The sequence below is a fragment of the Siphateles boraxobius genome, unplaced genomic scaffold, assembly GCF_051911475.1.
Source record: "Siphateles boraxobius isolate OS27281-9 unplaced genomic scaffold, OSU_SipBor_1 90, whole genome shotgun sequence".
NCBI classification, from domain to species: Eukaryota; Metazoa; Chordata; class Actinopteri; order Cypriniformes; family Leuciscidae; genus Siphateles; species Siphateles boraxobius.
In genome coordinates, this window is record NW_027509220.1 from 1,324,935 (window position 1) to 1,341,681 (window position 16,747).

At 40.4% G+C, this 16,747-nt stretch overlaps 1 protein-coding gene across 2 annotated transcripts in view; it reads right to left on the minus strand.

Moving 5' to 3' along the window:
• frmpd2 (FERM and PDZ domain containing 2) overlaps positions 1-16,747 on the minus strand; it is a 59,890-nt gene that overhangs the window by 26,464 nt on the left and 16,679 nt on the right. For both annotated transcript variants that reach the window (XM_077224618.1, XM_077224619.1), the window contains exons 6-16: positions 16,159-16,228; positions 15,972-16,041; positions 14,880-15,018; positions 13,234-13,305; positions 12,826-13,000; positions 7,225-7,360; positions 5,337-5,475; positions 4,109-4,261; positions 2,897-3,082; positions 1,601-1,760; positions 1,322-1,496 (exon numbers count right to left, since the gene is read on the minus strand). In XM_077224618.1, coding sequence (XP_077080733.1) covers positions 1,322-1,496; positions 1,601-1,760; positions 2,897-3,082; positions 4,109-4,261; positions 5,337-5,475; positions 7,225-7,360; positions 12,826-13,000; positions 13,234-13,305; positions 14,880-15,018; positions 15,972-16,041; positions 16,159-16,228 — 1,475 coding nt within the window. The remainder of the gene's footprint in view (positions 1-1,321; positions 1,497-1,600; positions 1,761-2,896; positions 3,083-4,108; positions 4,262-5,336; positions 5,476-7,224; positions 7,361-12,825; positions 13,001-13,233; positions 13,306-14,879; positions 15,019-15,971; positions 16,042-16,158; positions 16,229-16,747) is intronic.

The following is a 16,747-nucleotide window of genomic DNA, read 5'->3' on the forward strand; positions in this document are numbered from 1 at the left end:
GATCTGATCGCAACAGCTGCGATCTGGCCGGAATCCCGCTTGTTCTTCTCTCGCCGCTTCCTCACGGCGTTTAAGCATCCTACGGTGAATGATCTTCATGAATACCTTACCAATGATCGACAGGACACTAATGCCACGATAGTTTTTGCACTCAGACTTGTCCCCTTTCTTGGAAATCGGGATGATGGTCACCCGTTTCCAGGCAGTAGGAATAACTTCGGTCCTCCATATCTGTCCTAGCAATGTGTAGGCGGCCTTCCAGAACTTCTCTTCATGTTTCAAGGCCTCTGCCACTACACTATCCACTCCAGGACCCTATGGCAGCGATCCAACGTGTCCTTGTATTGAATCAAAGACGGTGGCGGCCGCGGAGCCGTTTAGTCCGTGTCAATTTTTTTATTCGGCAAAACTTAAGCCCTTTTGACATTTTGCCGTGACGTGGCTATATTAAAAAAAATTCGCCTCCCAAGATAACTCATTATGGAGAAGCTTGGTGCCCTTTTTTTACGTTGCTTCCCCACCATATTCTGTATCTAACTCTCTCTCTCTGTTCCTTGTAGAGAGGTTGCTTTTTATTGAAAACATTAACCAGTGGCAATCAATATCGCATTAAACAGAAGTAACTGCAGCTGCTTGCCAATCAATTCTGATTGTAAAGTACCTTACCATTAATATAAAAGTGTATTACATAATTTTTAGAAGTCGTTAAACCCATGTCAAGAAGCGGCACAAGTGGCACAACGGGATAAGGAGTGTGAATGATTAGCGAGGGATACCCGGTTCGTCTACCCGTCACAACATATCGTGTGAACATATTACTGACAATTTGATAATTTAATTAATAGTCTATATTTTACTGATAACTTAAACTATGTTAAAATAAATGTTACTGGAATCATTTGAGGAATGTTTCATTTGCATAGAACGTGTTGTCTTTCTTAACACCGTAATGCACCTTCGCGTGAAGTGGAAAATCGATTCCTGAGCAATCGATGCCAACTAATTCAGCACCTTCACTTGGGACAGCGCCTTTGTAAAGTCGAACGTAAGAGGCAGCGTGTTAAGAAGCTTCCTAAGGGACACTTCGGGGAACACACTTAGGAACCTAAACAACTTTGGTAAGATATATCTTTCGAGTCTTCTTAGCGCGCTAATTCGGGGAACCGGGCCCAGAGTGTTACTGACAGACTGGGAAGAGAGGAGCTGCAACAATGGAGAATAGGGGAAAATACCTATTCTAGTAGAGCCCAAACACCTCTTTAATGCAAAGACAGACATGGTTCATGGTTGTAGCACATGGGATGCATGAGTTTTTTCTCACCCGGTGAAGTCTAATAAGTCTCTCTGTAGCTTGATCTTTGCTTCGAGGCGGGTAGCGATGTCTTCACAGAGTTTGCTCATGGAGTCGTCGGCAGCGGGATCAAGGCGTCCGTTGTTGAGCGCAGCCTCGTGGTTCTGAGCTCGACACATGGCTGCATACTGCACAATACTCTCCTCTACAGACACATTACACTGGTGAACCACTAACAGAGCAGAGCCCAACTAAGAGTTTCTTAAAACTTTGGATTGAACAGCTTTATTGGAGTGGATGTGGACTAACCTGAAGTGAGGCTGTGTGTGAGCTGGCGAGAGCTCATCTCCTTGTGAAACTTGTGCTGTGCGGAGCAGAGTTCGCAGAGGTATTTGGCCACTTTTGATTTTTCGGTCAGAAAGGTGTGCTTCTTTTTAGAGGTGCTGCTCTCAATGACAAACTTACGTCTCTGTGTTGATTAGAACAAAGGAGTAAGAATTATTGTGTGGGCCAACATCATACAGTCCTCTATTTATCAGATTTTTAATTCAGTTTAATTCACACAACTTAATAATTATCAACATAATTAAAAAAGAAAAAATATATATATATTAATATATATATATATGTCATTTATAATGATACAGATTTCTATTTCAAATAAATGCTGTTCTTTTGAATGGTTTATTTATCAAAGAATCCTTAAAAAAGTATCAGTTTCCTCAAAAACAGTAAGCACCAAAAACTATTTTAAACATTATTAAAAATAAGAACCATTATTAATAATCGAGCACCAATAATAATTAAGCATCATCATATTATATTAAGCATCAGCATATTAGAATAATTTCTGAAGGATCATGTGACACTGAAGACTGGAGTAAAGATGCTAAAAATTCAGTTTTGACAAATTATACTTTACTATATATTCACATAGAAAACTACTATTTTAAATTGTAATAATATTTCACAATATTAATAATTTTTACTGTGTTTTTAATCAAATAAATGGAGCCTTGGTGAGCAGAAGAGACTGAAAAAATTAAAACTTTACAAAAATCTTACAGAACTTTTGCATAATTTTTTACAAATATACTTAATTTTTGAATTACGAATATTGTGACATTTTCTTAGCGATGGTTTACAACTTTTCTTTTAAATAAATAATAATAAAATTATACTAACTACAAACTACTTTTACCAAAGGGGTTTCTTTACCTTCTTTCCTTCAATTTTGATATTTCTTTGAAGGGTTTAAAGTCATAAATTTATAGTTGGTGAAAAAAGTATATATATATATAAACACACACAAATACATAAACAAGACTTTTTTTATTGGGCATTTACACTTCCTATACATTTATTTTACTTTTAAACCTGCAAAGAATTTTTTTTTTGACTTTTTAAAAATAATGTATATCTGGACGAAAAAAAAAAGAACTTTGTATATTCAAGGCAAAATCCTCGTACGAATAGCTTACTTAAGACACGTCCAATATGCACAATCAACTTGGATAGGAGGACATGTTTGAACTTTTTTATGTTGGTCGAAAATACAAAAAACCTGTAAAGATGATACAGTGTTCTGCATTAGTGTGGACTCACGGCTGAGGTGATGCTGCTGGTCTCTCTCCAGAGGAATCTAAGGCTTGCGGTGCGGGAGTTATTTATAACTTCATACACAATGATGCCTTTGGCACACACTCCCAGGACCAGCTCTCCAAACACAGGCTTCTTCTCACGGGCTACACGGTGAAACAGTTCCCCGTACGCTGGAAGCTGCTGCACGCTCTGTGGGGGAGTCGAGGCAGTGCTGCCAAGTCAACTGGACAGATTATGTAATGTAGGACACCCACTGCCAATCAACGCTTCAGAAAAGCTGTTCAGACCTAATGGTGTCTGTAAAAATATTTGGCCAGTAGCCCGCTGAGTCATTATGGGTTTAAATAAATCCAATAGATGGCAGGAGGATGAAGAGCAGCACAAACAAATGCAGCTGTCACATTTTCCATCCTTCTCGTTCTTTATTTTCACTATCTCACATTTTTCAGAGCCATTTTTGCAGTGACTTGAGTGACAAATATTACCTAATACTTTTGTCTTAAACTGTATATCTGTATATCATATAATCTACAACCTAGCAAAAATGTAGATTTTTTAAAAATGTTTTTACTTTTTGTAAAATGTACTGTATCTTTATTTCAGATGCAGGCATTTGGTTTGATATTTTGTTATCTGAAGCCGTGATCTGATATTTTTAAGTGTGTCTTAAATGACTTTCATATATAGGGGAGTCTGAGGTGAGTTATCACAATATATGTAGGCTATATCTCAATAACTATGAGGTTTTGAGTCAGAAGTCTAATTACACAAATGTGTGCACTTTTGCGCTTTTTTATTTTTTTAATAACTATTTATTATGTATTTTTAATTATTTGAATTATTCATATTCTCAAGATTTAGAATTTGGAATAAATGTTAAGTAAACATTTTTATTTTATTTTATTATTAACATTTTTATGTTTTGATTTGATATTTCTGTGTTACCTTTTGCATTGTTGTTGTTTAATAATTGTTTTACTGTTTTCATTTGGTTGAAAAGCTCTATTTAATGGCAGATTCCATTGTGACAACTTGCCCCGTTGCCAATAATGAGCATTCTTATGGTTTAATGGTTCAATGTTCAACAGAAATATAAATGTGTGACAATTATCCCCAGTCTACCCTACATACTGTACTTCATATAAAGGTAAAGTTTATACTTTCATAAGGAATCATACCATACGGGCTGTCAATAAGAACAGAAGTGAATATAACCTTGAGAAACTCGATCTCGGCCTCCTCGGCAGCCATGTTTGCATTGATGGCGTGTAACCGTAGCAACTCGTCTTTCAGGCAAGGCATTGCCATTTTCTGCAAAACACTCTTGGAGACGTAGTGCTCTGGCTGATAGTAGTTCTTCCCATAGACCTTCATGAGACACAGAAAACATGCTTTTTCTTTGAATCTTTCTAAAACAAGTATTCACACATAAATATTATATAAATGAGTGCATTACGCAACCATCTAGCATCAGCTAAATATAAATTTGAGCTAAGACATTCTCAATGCTTCTTGAAGATGTAATGTTATTATTTATAAACGTTCAGCACCATTTATAGGTGTGACATCATTGCACAGATATACAGTATAGCACAGCAACACTGAGAATAAACACAAATCATAGAAGCGCCGTCATGTTTTATTTCAGCTAAATGCCAAGGCAAGATTTCTCATTTTCATTTAGTTTCGGTTGAAGTATTAAAATAACTAAAACTAATTATTCATCAATGTCAGTATTTCAAAAAATGTCTTAATATATATATATATATATATATATATATATATATATATATATATATATATATATATAAATGATTTATTATATTGTGTTTTTAAAAGTTATTTGAAAAATATTATTTATTTTTATTAAATATTTATTTCATTCATTTCAAAATACCAGACCAGGGTTTTAATACTTAAGTAAAACTAAAATCATAAAAAAAAACATTTTTGTTAATTGATTTAAAATAAACGTTAACTGAGATCAAATAAAATTTAAAAAAATAAACTTATTTTATTTCAGCCCGTTTCTAATTTACTTTTACTGGATGTACTAAAATAGCTAAAACTAAAACTGAAATAAAAGATGAATAAAATAAAAAAATACAAATTAAACACAAATATAAATAAATAAATAAACCACACAACAAAATGCCACCAAGTTTAACTAAACTTAAAATGAAAAATTTAAAAACCAAAAAACTAATTCAAAATATTAATTTATATAACTAATCTTTTTCAAATAATTGTAATAAATAAATAAATAATTTAATATAAAATATATAATTTTAATGTTTTAATTCTGATACTGACGAATAATTATTTTTCTTTGTTTTAGTTATTTTTGTACTTCAACTTAAACTAAATGAAAATGAGAAATGTAATATATTGTATGAAATGATAACATATCTCAGTGATACTAAATCACACTGATCTGGTATACCTCCGGCACACTGTCCCCAAACTCGGCTTGAAGAGCCAAGGCACCAAGAAACAAGCAGGTCTCCTCGTTACAGGGCAGCCGGTCCTCCAGAATGTCCCGTCTCAGCTGGAGATAGTACTGATGACGGGTCAGCTTGTGTCTGCCACGACGAAGGGCAAAGTTAGGGTACACTTAAACGACAACGATGCACTAAAAGCGGAAACGTTTTTCATTTGCATTTTACAGGCTATGTTTACACAGAAACGATCTGAAGAGAAAACGCAAAAGTGGCGTTGCGTTATCACTTTTTATTCTGCGTTTAGACGAGTGTTATGGGGGGGAAATCTGCGTGCATATGGTGACGCAAAAGTGTGTGAAATTCGATGTAGTATGCACTCCAGGCGGCTAGGTGGCAATGTGAAGCACTGCCACACAACAACACCAAGGGCCCTATCTTGCACCCGGCGCAAATGACTTTGTACACTGACGCATGTATCATTCCTATTTTGCACCCGCGCGAAGCTGACTTTTCCCTCCACAGACATACGTCGGTTAACTAAGAAATACACTCGCGCTCCCCGGGGCGGTTCAGCGCAAAGAGGAGGCGTGTTCCGGCGCAAACTTTCCCTCATGCTATTTTGCTGTTCTATACAAACAATTGCGCCACTGACCTGAAAAAAGTCAATGGCGCGTTGCTCGTACATTCAGATGCTACTTTAAGCGCGCATGCTTGGCCATAATACAGTGTGTGAACAACGCGCATACACTGTAGATGATTCTCTCATCTACACAGATGCATTTAACTTTTTGCAAATGATACATTATTATAAGGAAAAATATTAAAACACGAGGGAAATCATTGTTGTGTCCATGACGATGGGAAAAATAGGCATAAAGCTTACACATTTAACCAAATTATTATATGCATGTTTAACCGAAGCTAATTTGGGTGGGTTTATCCCATCCCCAATGTCACTTCTCTTTCTTTTACGGCCCTGACGAGAACATCGAACTCCTCGGCTGAGAACCGATTCTGAAGCGCGCCTGGTAAATGCGCCGTTATAATAGTATTGCGCAATGGAACAAGCGCACCTCGTTCATCATGCTCTTAAAGGGAACGTGATATAAAGCTCTTATTGGTTTGTTTCTCGTTACGCCCAAACCACACCTATGAATAATGAACCTACATCAGACCAACCCCTTTTAGATTTGCGCCAGGCGCAAGAGGCATTTATCCCGCCGGGAAAATAGCAACAGCGCCGGGATCCACCCATAAAGTTACTTGCGCTTTGCGCTTTGACACTTGCGTTTCAGATCGTTAAAATAGGGCCCCAAGTCCGCGCGCCTGCGTAAACCTTCCTTCTACTTCTCTCCCTAGTAGCGCGAAATCAAAACATGGCGAAGCGAACAGCAAAAAGACTCTTGCACGTTTATCAGAGCTGCTAGGGCAACTTGAAGGTTCGACGTATGGAAATAATCCGACATGTTGGTTGTTATTTTCCTGTACTGGCGCATTGCCTGTGACGTAAACGCGTACGCGACGAGAGCCACCGTGAGCACATTTGCGTTTTTACCCTTTAGACGGGAACGCGACGTTTGGCGCGTTTTTAAGATTTCCACTCTGGAGGGGGGTTTCACTTTTTTGCGTTTTAAGCCCCAAAAACGCCGCCGCCGTGTAAACGAAAGGCACATCTGATAAAATATTTTTACGTTTTCACCCGCGACCATTCTCGTGTAAACAGGGCATAAAACATATTGAATTTTAAAATGTATTCTGCTGCCAGGCCAGTAGATTGCGATGAGAGACGATAACGGTATTATTTTTCAGTGTAAAGTTTTTAGTTGAAAACAGTAAAAAACAGGAACAGGTAAAAACACACTATTAAATGAGGGAAAGACAGAGACTTACAGAAGAAATGAGACATCCGTCACAAAAAATTTGATGCGGAAATGAAGCACAAATGTGGTAGTGGGCACTTTTTTCCAGACGCCAGGGGCAACTTTGGATATTTTCATGTCGTTGTCAAGAAAGAAAAATTCATTATCTGAAAAAGAGAAAAAAAATACTGTGAACAAACCCAGCTGACACACTGACCTAATTATTCATCAATATCAGACATAGAAACATATACATGTATATATATAATTAAATGATGTATTAAATTATTTATATTTTCAATTATTTGAAAAATCTTATTTATTTTAATTAAATAATTATTTTTATTATATTTAAAATGGGTTATTATAGTTAAGTAAAACGATCTCGGTTACTTCACTGTAACCTTGTTCCCTGAGAAAGCGGAACGAGATGCTGCGCTGCTCAGCGCATTGGGAACGTCTTTAATCGTGACCAGCTGTGAATATTGTGTGTAACACGTCGATAGAATTGACCCGGAGGTAATATAGCCTCGGTCGATGACGTCATCGGCGCGCACCCGCAACACGAGGCTATAAATAGATTAGCCGCAGGTGCATCGTCAGGATATTTTGTCTGAAGAGCAGTCCTGGGACATCTTCAGCACGGCAAGCAGCGCAGCATCTCGTTCCGCTTTCTCAGGGAACAAGGTTACAGTGAAGTAACCGAGATCGTTCCCTTTCGAAAGCTACAATCGATGCTGCGCTGCTCAGCGCATTGGGAACGAGAATACCCACGCCGCCGTGCTTGAACATGTCTGGACCCCAACGGTTGTGCATGTGCTCACAAGAACGCAAGAAGGCCTCAGACACTAGCCTGTGATGTTGACTCAAGGACATGAGAGCCCGGAGTGGCATGAACATCCAAACTATAAAACCTTATGAATGTGTGCGGAGCGGACCAACCTGCCCCATCACAAATCTGTTGTAAGGGGGCACCCCTCGCCAAAGCACTAGAAGAAGCGACCCCCCTGGTAGAGTGAGCTCTGAGACCTATAGGCGAAGCTTGACCGCGCGCCTCATAAGCCAAAGCAATTGCATCCCTGACCCAATGAGACATGGTCTGCTTGGTAGCAGCTCCTCCTCTGTTACTACCACCATAACAGACGAATAATTGCTCTGACTTACGCCACTGGCTAGTGCGGTGGATGTAAGCCTGAAGAGCACGGACTGGACACAGTCTATGAGATTTCTCCTGCTCCGGCGTTGTAAATGGTGGAGGACAGAAGGCTTCTAGAATGACCGGATGTATAGACGAAAATGGAACCTTAGGCAGGTAATCAGGATGAGGATGCAAAATCACTTTCACCATTCCTGGGGCAAAGTCTAAGCAGGATGGAGAGATAGACAGAGCCTGCATATCCCCAATTCTCTTCAAGGAAGTTATTGCCATTAGAAAAACCATTTTTAGAGTCAGAAGTTTATCAGACGCTGACTCTATAGGTTCAAAGGGGGTTTCAACCAGACCCTCGAGGACTATAGCTAAATCCCACGAAGGGATCTTGGTTTTTACTGGAGGCCTCAGTCGCCTGGCCCCACGAAGGAAGCGAGAGAGCAGAGGATGTCTCCCGAGCGGCGCCCCGTCAACTAAGGCGTGGCAAGCCGAAAGAGCGGCCACATAAACCTTAAGAGTAGCAGGGCATGCGCCTGTTGATAATTTCTCTTGCACGAAGTCCAGAACTGAAGCAACCTGGCAGTTGACTGGATCTACATTGTGTACAACACACCACCTTTCAAAAACACCCCATTTACTGGCATAACTTTGTCTAGTGGAGGAAGCCCTGGCACTCAGAATAGTCTCAATAACAGCAGGCGAAAGCCCAGTGTCCCTCAGTTGGTTCCCATCAGGGGCCAAACATGAAGATTCCACAGGTCGGGCCTGGGATGGAATATCGTGCCCTCCGCACGATTCTCTGTTTCACTACTTCCGGGTGGAGTTTCCATTCCCCTGTCGGTAGTGTCTGTCTGGACAGTAAATCTGCTCCCACATTCAAATGCCCTGGAATGTATACTGCCCTGAGTGACAGGAACTTGTCCTGGGCCCAGAGAAAAATCTGCCTCGCTATTCTGTTCAGATTGCGTGAGCGCAGACCCCCCTGGTGATTTATATAAGAGACTGCTGCTGTGTTGTCCACCCGCACTAGGACATGACAGCCCCTCAATTGATGGAGAAAATATTTCAGAGCCAGAAATACGGCCATCAACTCGAGGCAATTGATGTGCCAATCGAGCTGATGACCTCCCCATTCCCCTTGAGCTGGACGGCCATCTAAGACCGCTCCCCAGCCCATCAGGGAGGCGTCCGTCGTTAGCAGTCTGCGACGACACGGCGCCCCTAGAGTGGGACCCAAGGCGAGGAACCGGGGTCTGACCCACAGAGATAGTGTACGAAGCCCGCGGCGCGTCACTTTTATGTGCCTTTGAGGATTGGCTCTTGGATGAAACCCTCTGGCTTTTAGCCACAACTGAAATGGTCTCATGTGCAACAGCCCCAGAGGAATCACCGTGGATGCTGACGCCATGAAACCCAACATTTTTTGGTACTGACGAACAGTGAGTTCTTGGCCTAGCCTGACTTTGCTCATGGTCTGCCGAATGGTCTCGATTCGAGCGGGAGACATTTGTGCCCGCATCGTGACCGAATCCCAAACAATCCCGAGATAAGTCGTTCTCTGGGCAGGAGAAAGAACACTTTTCTTGGTGTTGAGTCTCAACCCTAGAGCAACTAGATGAGCTAACACGATGTCTCTGTGTTGGAGCGCCATCTCTCGCGATTGTGCTAGTATCAACCAATCGTCGATGTAATTCAAAATGCGAATGCCCTGGAGTCGCAATGGAGCCAGTGCTGCATCCATGTATTTCGTGTATGTGCGGGGTGACAAGGCCAGGCCGAATGGAAGAACCCGAAACTGGTACGCTTCGCCCCCGAAAGCGAACCTCAGGAATTTCCTGTGTTGTGGCAATATTTCTATGTGAAAATAAGCGTCCTTCAAATCGATCGTGACGAACCAATCGTGATGTTGAATTTGCGTCACGACCGTCTTGACAGTTAACATCTTGAACTTGAGCGCTTTGACTGTACGGTTTAAGCCTCGAAGATCTAAGATTGGACGCACCCCCCCATCCTTTTTGGGAACCAGGAAGTATCTGCTGTAATAGCCTGACTCTCTCTCCGGGGGAGGAACATGTTCTATGGCCTCTTTGCTCAGAAGGGTTTGCAGCTCTTGTGACAGTACATGCATCAGCTCCGGTTTCACGGAAGTGAAGACCACGCCGTTGAAACGTGGAGGACGACGAATAAATTGGATTCTGTATCCTATCTGTACTGTGCTTAATACCCACGCAGAAATGCCTGGCAGAAGTTTCCACGCTGCCAGACTTTCTGAGAGTGGTATCAATTTTAATACTTCCTTTTGAGGGGATGTTGGATGTTCCGTGTCCTGAATGACGGCAGGAAACAACGGAACAGCCAACATTTCGCTGGAAACCGCTGCCCCCCGAAGCACGAGAGGTGGCGGGGATGGAGAGGTTTTGTGAGGGTAACGGGAAGGGGCGAAAAGATCTTGCATGTGCCCCATCCCGTGGGGGGCTACCCCCACCAGATTGGGCGCCAGACCATCAGGACTTCTTCTTTCTGTTAATGATAGCCCTGAGGTCTGGCTTGGGAGGTTGCTGAGCACCGCGAACCTGTCCCCAATCCCTGCGAGGGGGAGCACGGTCCGCTACGCTCTGCTTCTTTACTTCCCTAGGTTTTGAAGGACCGGGGCGGGGCTGGGTGGCAGACGGCCCCTCCCCTTGAGTGCGACGAGGAAGAAACTGGACAAACGCTTCCTCGTGTTTCTTAACCTCCTTAAATCGGGTGACAACGGTGTTCACTGAGTCACCAAACAGCCCAGATGGAGAGATAGGAGAGTCAATAAGAAATAAACGATCTTTTTCCTTAATCCCTGTCAGATTAAGCCACAGATGCCTCTCCGTGCTAACCAAAGCAGACATTGAACGGCCGATAGCACGGGCCGTCTGCTTGGTCGCACGAAGAGACAAATCTGTTGCACGACGAAGCTCAGAAAAAGATTCTTCGTCGATCGTACTGCCTGCACTCAGATCCTTCAGCAGGTCAGCCTGGTACGCCTGTAACACTGCCATAGTGTGCAGCGCAGCACCAGCCTGACCTGCAGCTTGATAAGCTTTTCCCACTAAAGATGATGTAACACGACAGGGTTTAGTGGGGAGGGTAGGTTTCTTTATCGAAGATGCCGATTCGGGAGAGAGATAGCTCGCGAGCGTCTCTTCAACCCGAGGCATCTCCGTATACTCCCGCGCCTTCGCACCCACGATAGTCGAAAAAGTCGACGTCGAGGGCACAAACACGCGAGAAGTATATGGTTTACTCCATGACTTAGATAGTTCGTCATGGAGGTCCTCGAAAAAGGGGAGAGACTGATGTTTTGGTCCCTCCCCCCTGCCACCGGACAGAAACCTATCCCCTAACTTAGACTGTTTGGGGGTCTCTTGTTCGCGTGGCCAGTCAAGCTGTAATCTGCCACTGCGCGAGTAACCACCTCGAGCAATTCCTCGACAGATTTCTTTTCACGAGAGGAATGCTCAGAGGCTGGTTGCTCGCGGTCCGAAGACCCAAGAGATACATCATCCCCCTCGTGAGTCGAAGAAGCACCGGAGCGCGCTTCGAGATCACGAGAAGGGATGCGTGGATCTGGTGACGCAGCAAGCGAAAGGGACGGACCCGTCTCTTGCTCGTCATGCAGATCCATACGAGAGCCCCACGATGATAATGCGGGTGCGGACTGGAAATAGTTCAGACGGGAGTGAAGCATCTTAACCGTGAGCTGGTCACAATGCTCGCACCCGCCCTTCTCTATAGCCAGAACCATGTGCTCTTCCCCCAAACAAACAAAACAGTAATCGTGTGTATCCAGCTCAGACATGGGACGGGAGCATGGAGGAACTCAACGCTTACTATTTTGTTGGCTCATTTCTCCTCTTTTTTACTTTCAAAAAATCTTTAATGTAGCGTGAGAGAAAAAGATTTTGAGAAATGAGAAATTTTCTGCACACTGCCTGACAAAACTAACTCCTAACAAAGATCTGAGAACAGATGAGAGATAGAGAGGGTGTTTGCGTTCACACATGCACAGAATGGTCTGAAGACAAAAGACCTGACGATGCACCTGCGGCTCATCTATTTATAGCCTCGTGTTGCGGGTGCGCGCCGATGACGTCATCGACCGAGGCTATATTACCTCCGGGTCAATTCTATCGACGTGTTACACACAATATTCACAGCTGGTCACGATTAAAGACGTTCCCAATGCGCTGAGCAGCGCAGCATCGATTGTAGCTTTCGAAAGGGAACTATAATCGTTACTTGAAATAAACATTAACTGAAATAAAATAAAATAAAATCAAAACAAATTCTCATTTTCATTTAGTTTAACTTGATGTACTAACATAACTAAAACAGAAATAAAGATGAATAAAAATAATATAGACATTTAAAAAAAAAAGACTAAATTGAATATATATATATATTAATAAAATTTAATTAATATTAATATTAATGCATGGGGTAAATTACCATCAATATATGCAAGGCCAAAGTAAAAATGTTCCACAAGGTTTGCATGAGCGATGATCATATCAAAGACGTCTCCTCCTCTGGACTTGACGTCACACTTGAGCAGAATGTTCTGTCCATTTGGCATCATAACTCTCAAGTCCCTGTGGTTTAAACTTGAACGCCCTTTGTTTGACTGTTCAGAGAGAGAGAGAGAGAGAGAGAGAGAGAGAGAGAGAGAGAGAGAGAGAGAGAGAGAGAGAGAGAGAGAGAGACAGAGAGAGAGAGAGAGAAAGAGAGAGAGAGAGAGAGAGAGGGAGAGAGAGAGAGATCAGCACGCATAACTGATCCTTCTTACCCAGGGCAGCATTGTTGTAACAGATTGCTTGGTGTAGAGCCAAAACTCTCGTTTTAGGATATTAAACTGACCACAATAGAATTAGGCAGCTCTAAAACGACGAGAGGCTCCTCCAGCACTCTGATGAACTCTGGACCCGTATCCTGAGGACGACCACACACAAGAAACAGTCAAAAATCCTGAACAGTACAATTTATAAGCCAAGAGATATGTAATAATAAAAGGACATTCAGGGCAGATTTACTAACAGCTTGCTCCAGCAAACCCTCTTTTGGCGTTAAAAAACTACAGTCGGGATTTACTGAAGATATGCAGTGAAAAATGAGTGCAGAAAAGGCGTGAACGGGGTTATTTTTTACGGCTGAGGATATTGCATATGCATATGTAGGCGTTTCCCTTTCAGATGCAATATATCTGGGATGAAGGTGTTTAGATTAATCATGCTACGTGATTTACAAAGGTTTGCAGTTGTTAATTTACTGGTGTTTGAGCCATTATTTAACACCCAAAAACAGTATGTTTTAAAGTCCCACTGAAGTGCCTTAAAATGCGCAATGTGTTCAATGAGCTGAAGTAATTTCCCAGGAAACAAGAAGACATAGGACATATGGAGCATATTTTTAAAAAAGCATTTACATTTACATTTAAGCAAGCTCGGCCAGAGCTGTTGAGCTTGGTAAAGCCGCATTTGACAGCCACAGTCTAATAGATTACCCTTTTAGATTTAATATGAAACTGTTACTAAAGCAAAACAGTGATCATAATCATGCTTCGGATGTGTAGTTTGAAAAGTGGGTAATTTATGTTGGTGATTTATTTGAATTGGTAGAATTCATTGCTGATCCATATTGGCAGACAGTAAGTTTTGAATGATTATATCTTCTAAATGTGAATTTTGCACTTATAGATAACCTAAAGGCTAACATATTCATACTAACACCAAAAAACTTAAAGGTCCCACTTTATATTAAGTGGCTTTAAGTACTAAGTACTTACATTGAAATTAATAATTTGATGCAATGGATTTTATTGTGTACATACATGTCTTTACCTTTTACTTATATTTAGAAAATACCTGCATGTAATTACAGCTGTAATTAATGTATGTAATTACATTTGAATTACACAGTTGACCCTTCCCTTACATCTTAACCCAACCTTAAACCGACCCATACCACACACACCTGACCCAAACCTTACCCGTATCACATCTCAATAGCAGCACAAGTGTTTTACAATGCAACCTGAACACAATAAGTACATAGTACTTATTTTTCGATGTAAGTACATAGAACTTAAAGCCACTTAATATAAAGTGGGACCAACTTTAATTTTAATTTCTTGGGGACTTCAACCCAGACAGCAACATAGCGTCGGCCGGCCCAGATGAGGCCCGAATCTGGTACGTGTGGAATCCACATATACCAGATGTGGCCCGGATCTGGGCCGACACTATGTTGCTGTCTGGGAAGCCACTTTTTTTTTTAGATCACATGCACCTCATTATCAGCGGATCTGCTTGTTTGCAACCCTACGCGAATTTGCACTGCTTGATTGCGTTAGTCATTATGGAAATAATCGGGCTGCGTCTGTGTATTTAATGTATGCATTGTCATTAAATCACTCACAGAACTTTCCACTCCCATGTGCGCTTCTATGGGATTACGCTCTCACAGTAATTTGCCCTGTTTAGTAAATCTGGCCCTTATTTCCTTACCTTTATTTTTCGTTCATTAAGGCTAAATGAAGAGCCAAACAACTGATTTGGCCTTGAGTTGAACTGACGCCGTCTATCAAGAATAGGACTTTGGGGCAGCCATGTGTTGTTTCTGCTCCTTTGGTGTGAACTATGACTTCTAGAAGACAAAGAGAATTTAGATCTTAATTAAAAGCTTTGGTAACATTTTACAATCTGTTAAAGGGACAGTTCACCTTTTAGAAGTGTTTTTCATCATTAACTAATGTAATTAACTAATGTTAAAGGGGTAGTAGTTCACCCAAAAATGAAAATTCTGTCATCATTTACTCACTCTCAAATTGTTCCAAACCTGTTTCTTTCTTCTGCTGAACACAAAAGAAGATATTTTAAAGAATGTTGGTAATCAAATAGTTGGCGGTAGCCATTAGGAAAAAAAACTACTATGGAAGTCAAAGGTTACCGTCAACTGTCCGGTTACCAACATTCCTTAAAATATCTTCTTTTGTGTTCAGTAGAAGAAGAAAACTCATACAGGTTTAAGTTCTTTAGTCAGAACAACTTGAGGGTGATTAAATTATGACAAAATTTACATTTTTAGGTCGACTACCTTTATCATTAGTTGATTACATTAGTTAATGATGAAAAACACTTCTAAAAGCATTAATTTAATGTCAATTTCAACATTTAGTAATACATTAGTAAAAAATGCTATCAATAAATGTTATTTAATGGACCTGAGCTAACATAAAACAAACAGTTGTATTTTTATTAACTAACATTAACAAAGATTAATAAATACTGTAACAAATGTATTTTTAGTTAATGATAATTAATGCATTAAAAAATCATAAAAGTCAACATAAAATGAAAATTGATACATATTTTTGGTCTGTGTAATTCATCAGTGCAAATCATTTTAAATTAAATAAACTATCAAAATGGCTCTGAAAAAGGCAACTTTCCTTGAATTATGTCACAAAACTCCTCCCATCCAACAATCATTCTGATCTCCCACTTTCCATGATTCAGTCAATTCCCAATGGATAAAATCAAGTCCCGCCTTACTTTTGTTTTTCATGATGTTAAATGTATGAGGTGAGTGTTACTCACTTGCTGAAGTCTGCTGGTGATGGTGTGCTGTTCCCTTTCAGAGGCCAAACTGAGTTCTGACAGGAAGCACCTAATGGATATAAAGACGTTATACGACAGCGTTTGCCTTCATTTTAAGAATAACGCCACTTGGTGAGGTTATTTAAAAAACCTCAGTAGATCAAATAACGACTTTTGAGAAACATACCCCGAAGTCTTTCTCTAACCATCTGGCTTCGGTCTATGAGATGAGCAGAATCATTTGGGTTTTTTTCAGCCTAAAAAACAACAACAAAAAAAACGATGCTCAGGAACTATTTTTGTTAAGTTATTATGGCAGATCCGTATTCAAAAGGAAAACTGCATAAATTGTTTTAAAATATTTCCATTACAAATACTTCTAGTGAACTACACTCAAAAAATATTTCAGCTGTTTTTTTTTTAATTTACGAATTTCAATTGTCTAGTAAAATTCCATCAAATTGAATAGAAAAATCCTTACATATTATTCATATTATTGATTAAGAATCTTAAATGAGTTAAAAAAATTGTCGTTTATTTATAAATTTTTGAATACGAATCACATAAACGGAAATGGTCAATTCCCTTCTTCCATTAAAATGTATATAAAATGTTTTAATAAGCTTTATTTAAAATTCTTAAATGCACTGAATATGCACTCTGTAATGTGTAAGCAGGTGTAAATCCAGTTGCAGCAGTATTTATTGAAAATGAAAACAAAGATAATCCAACTAGACGAACAGGAACAGGAACAGGAACAGGAACAGGAACAGGAA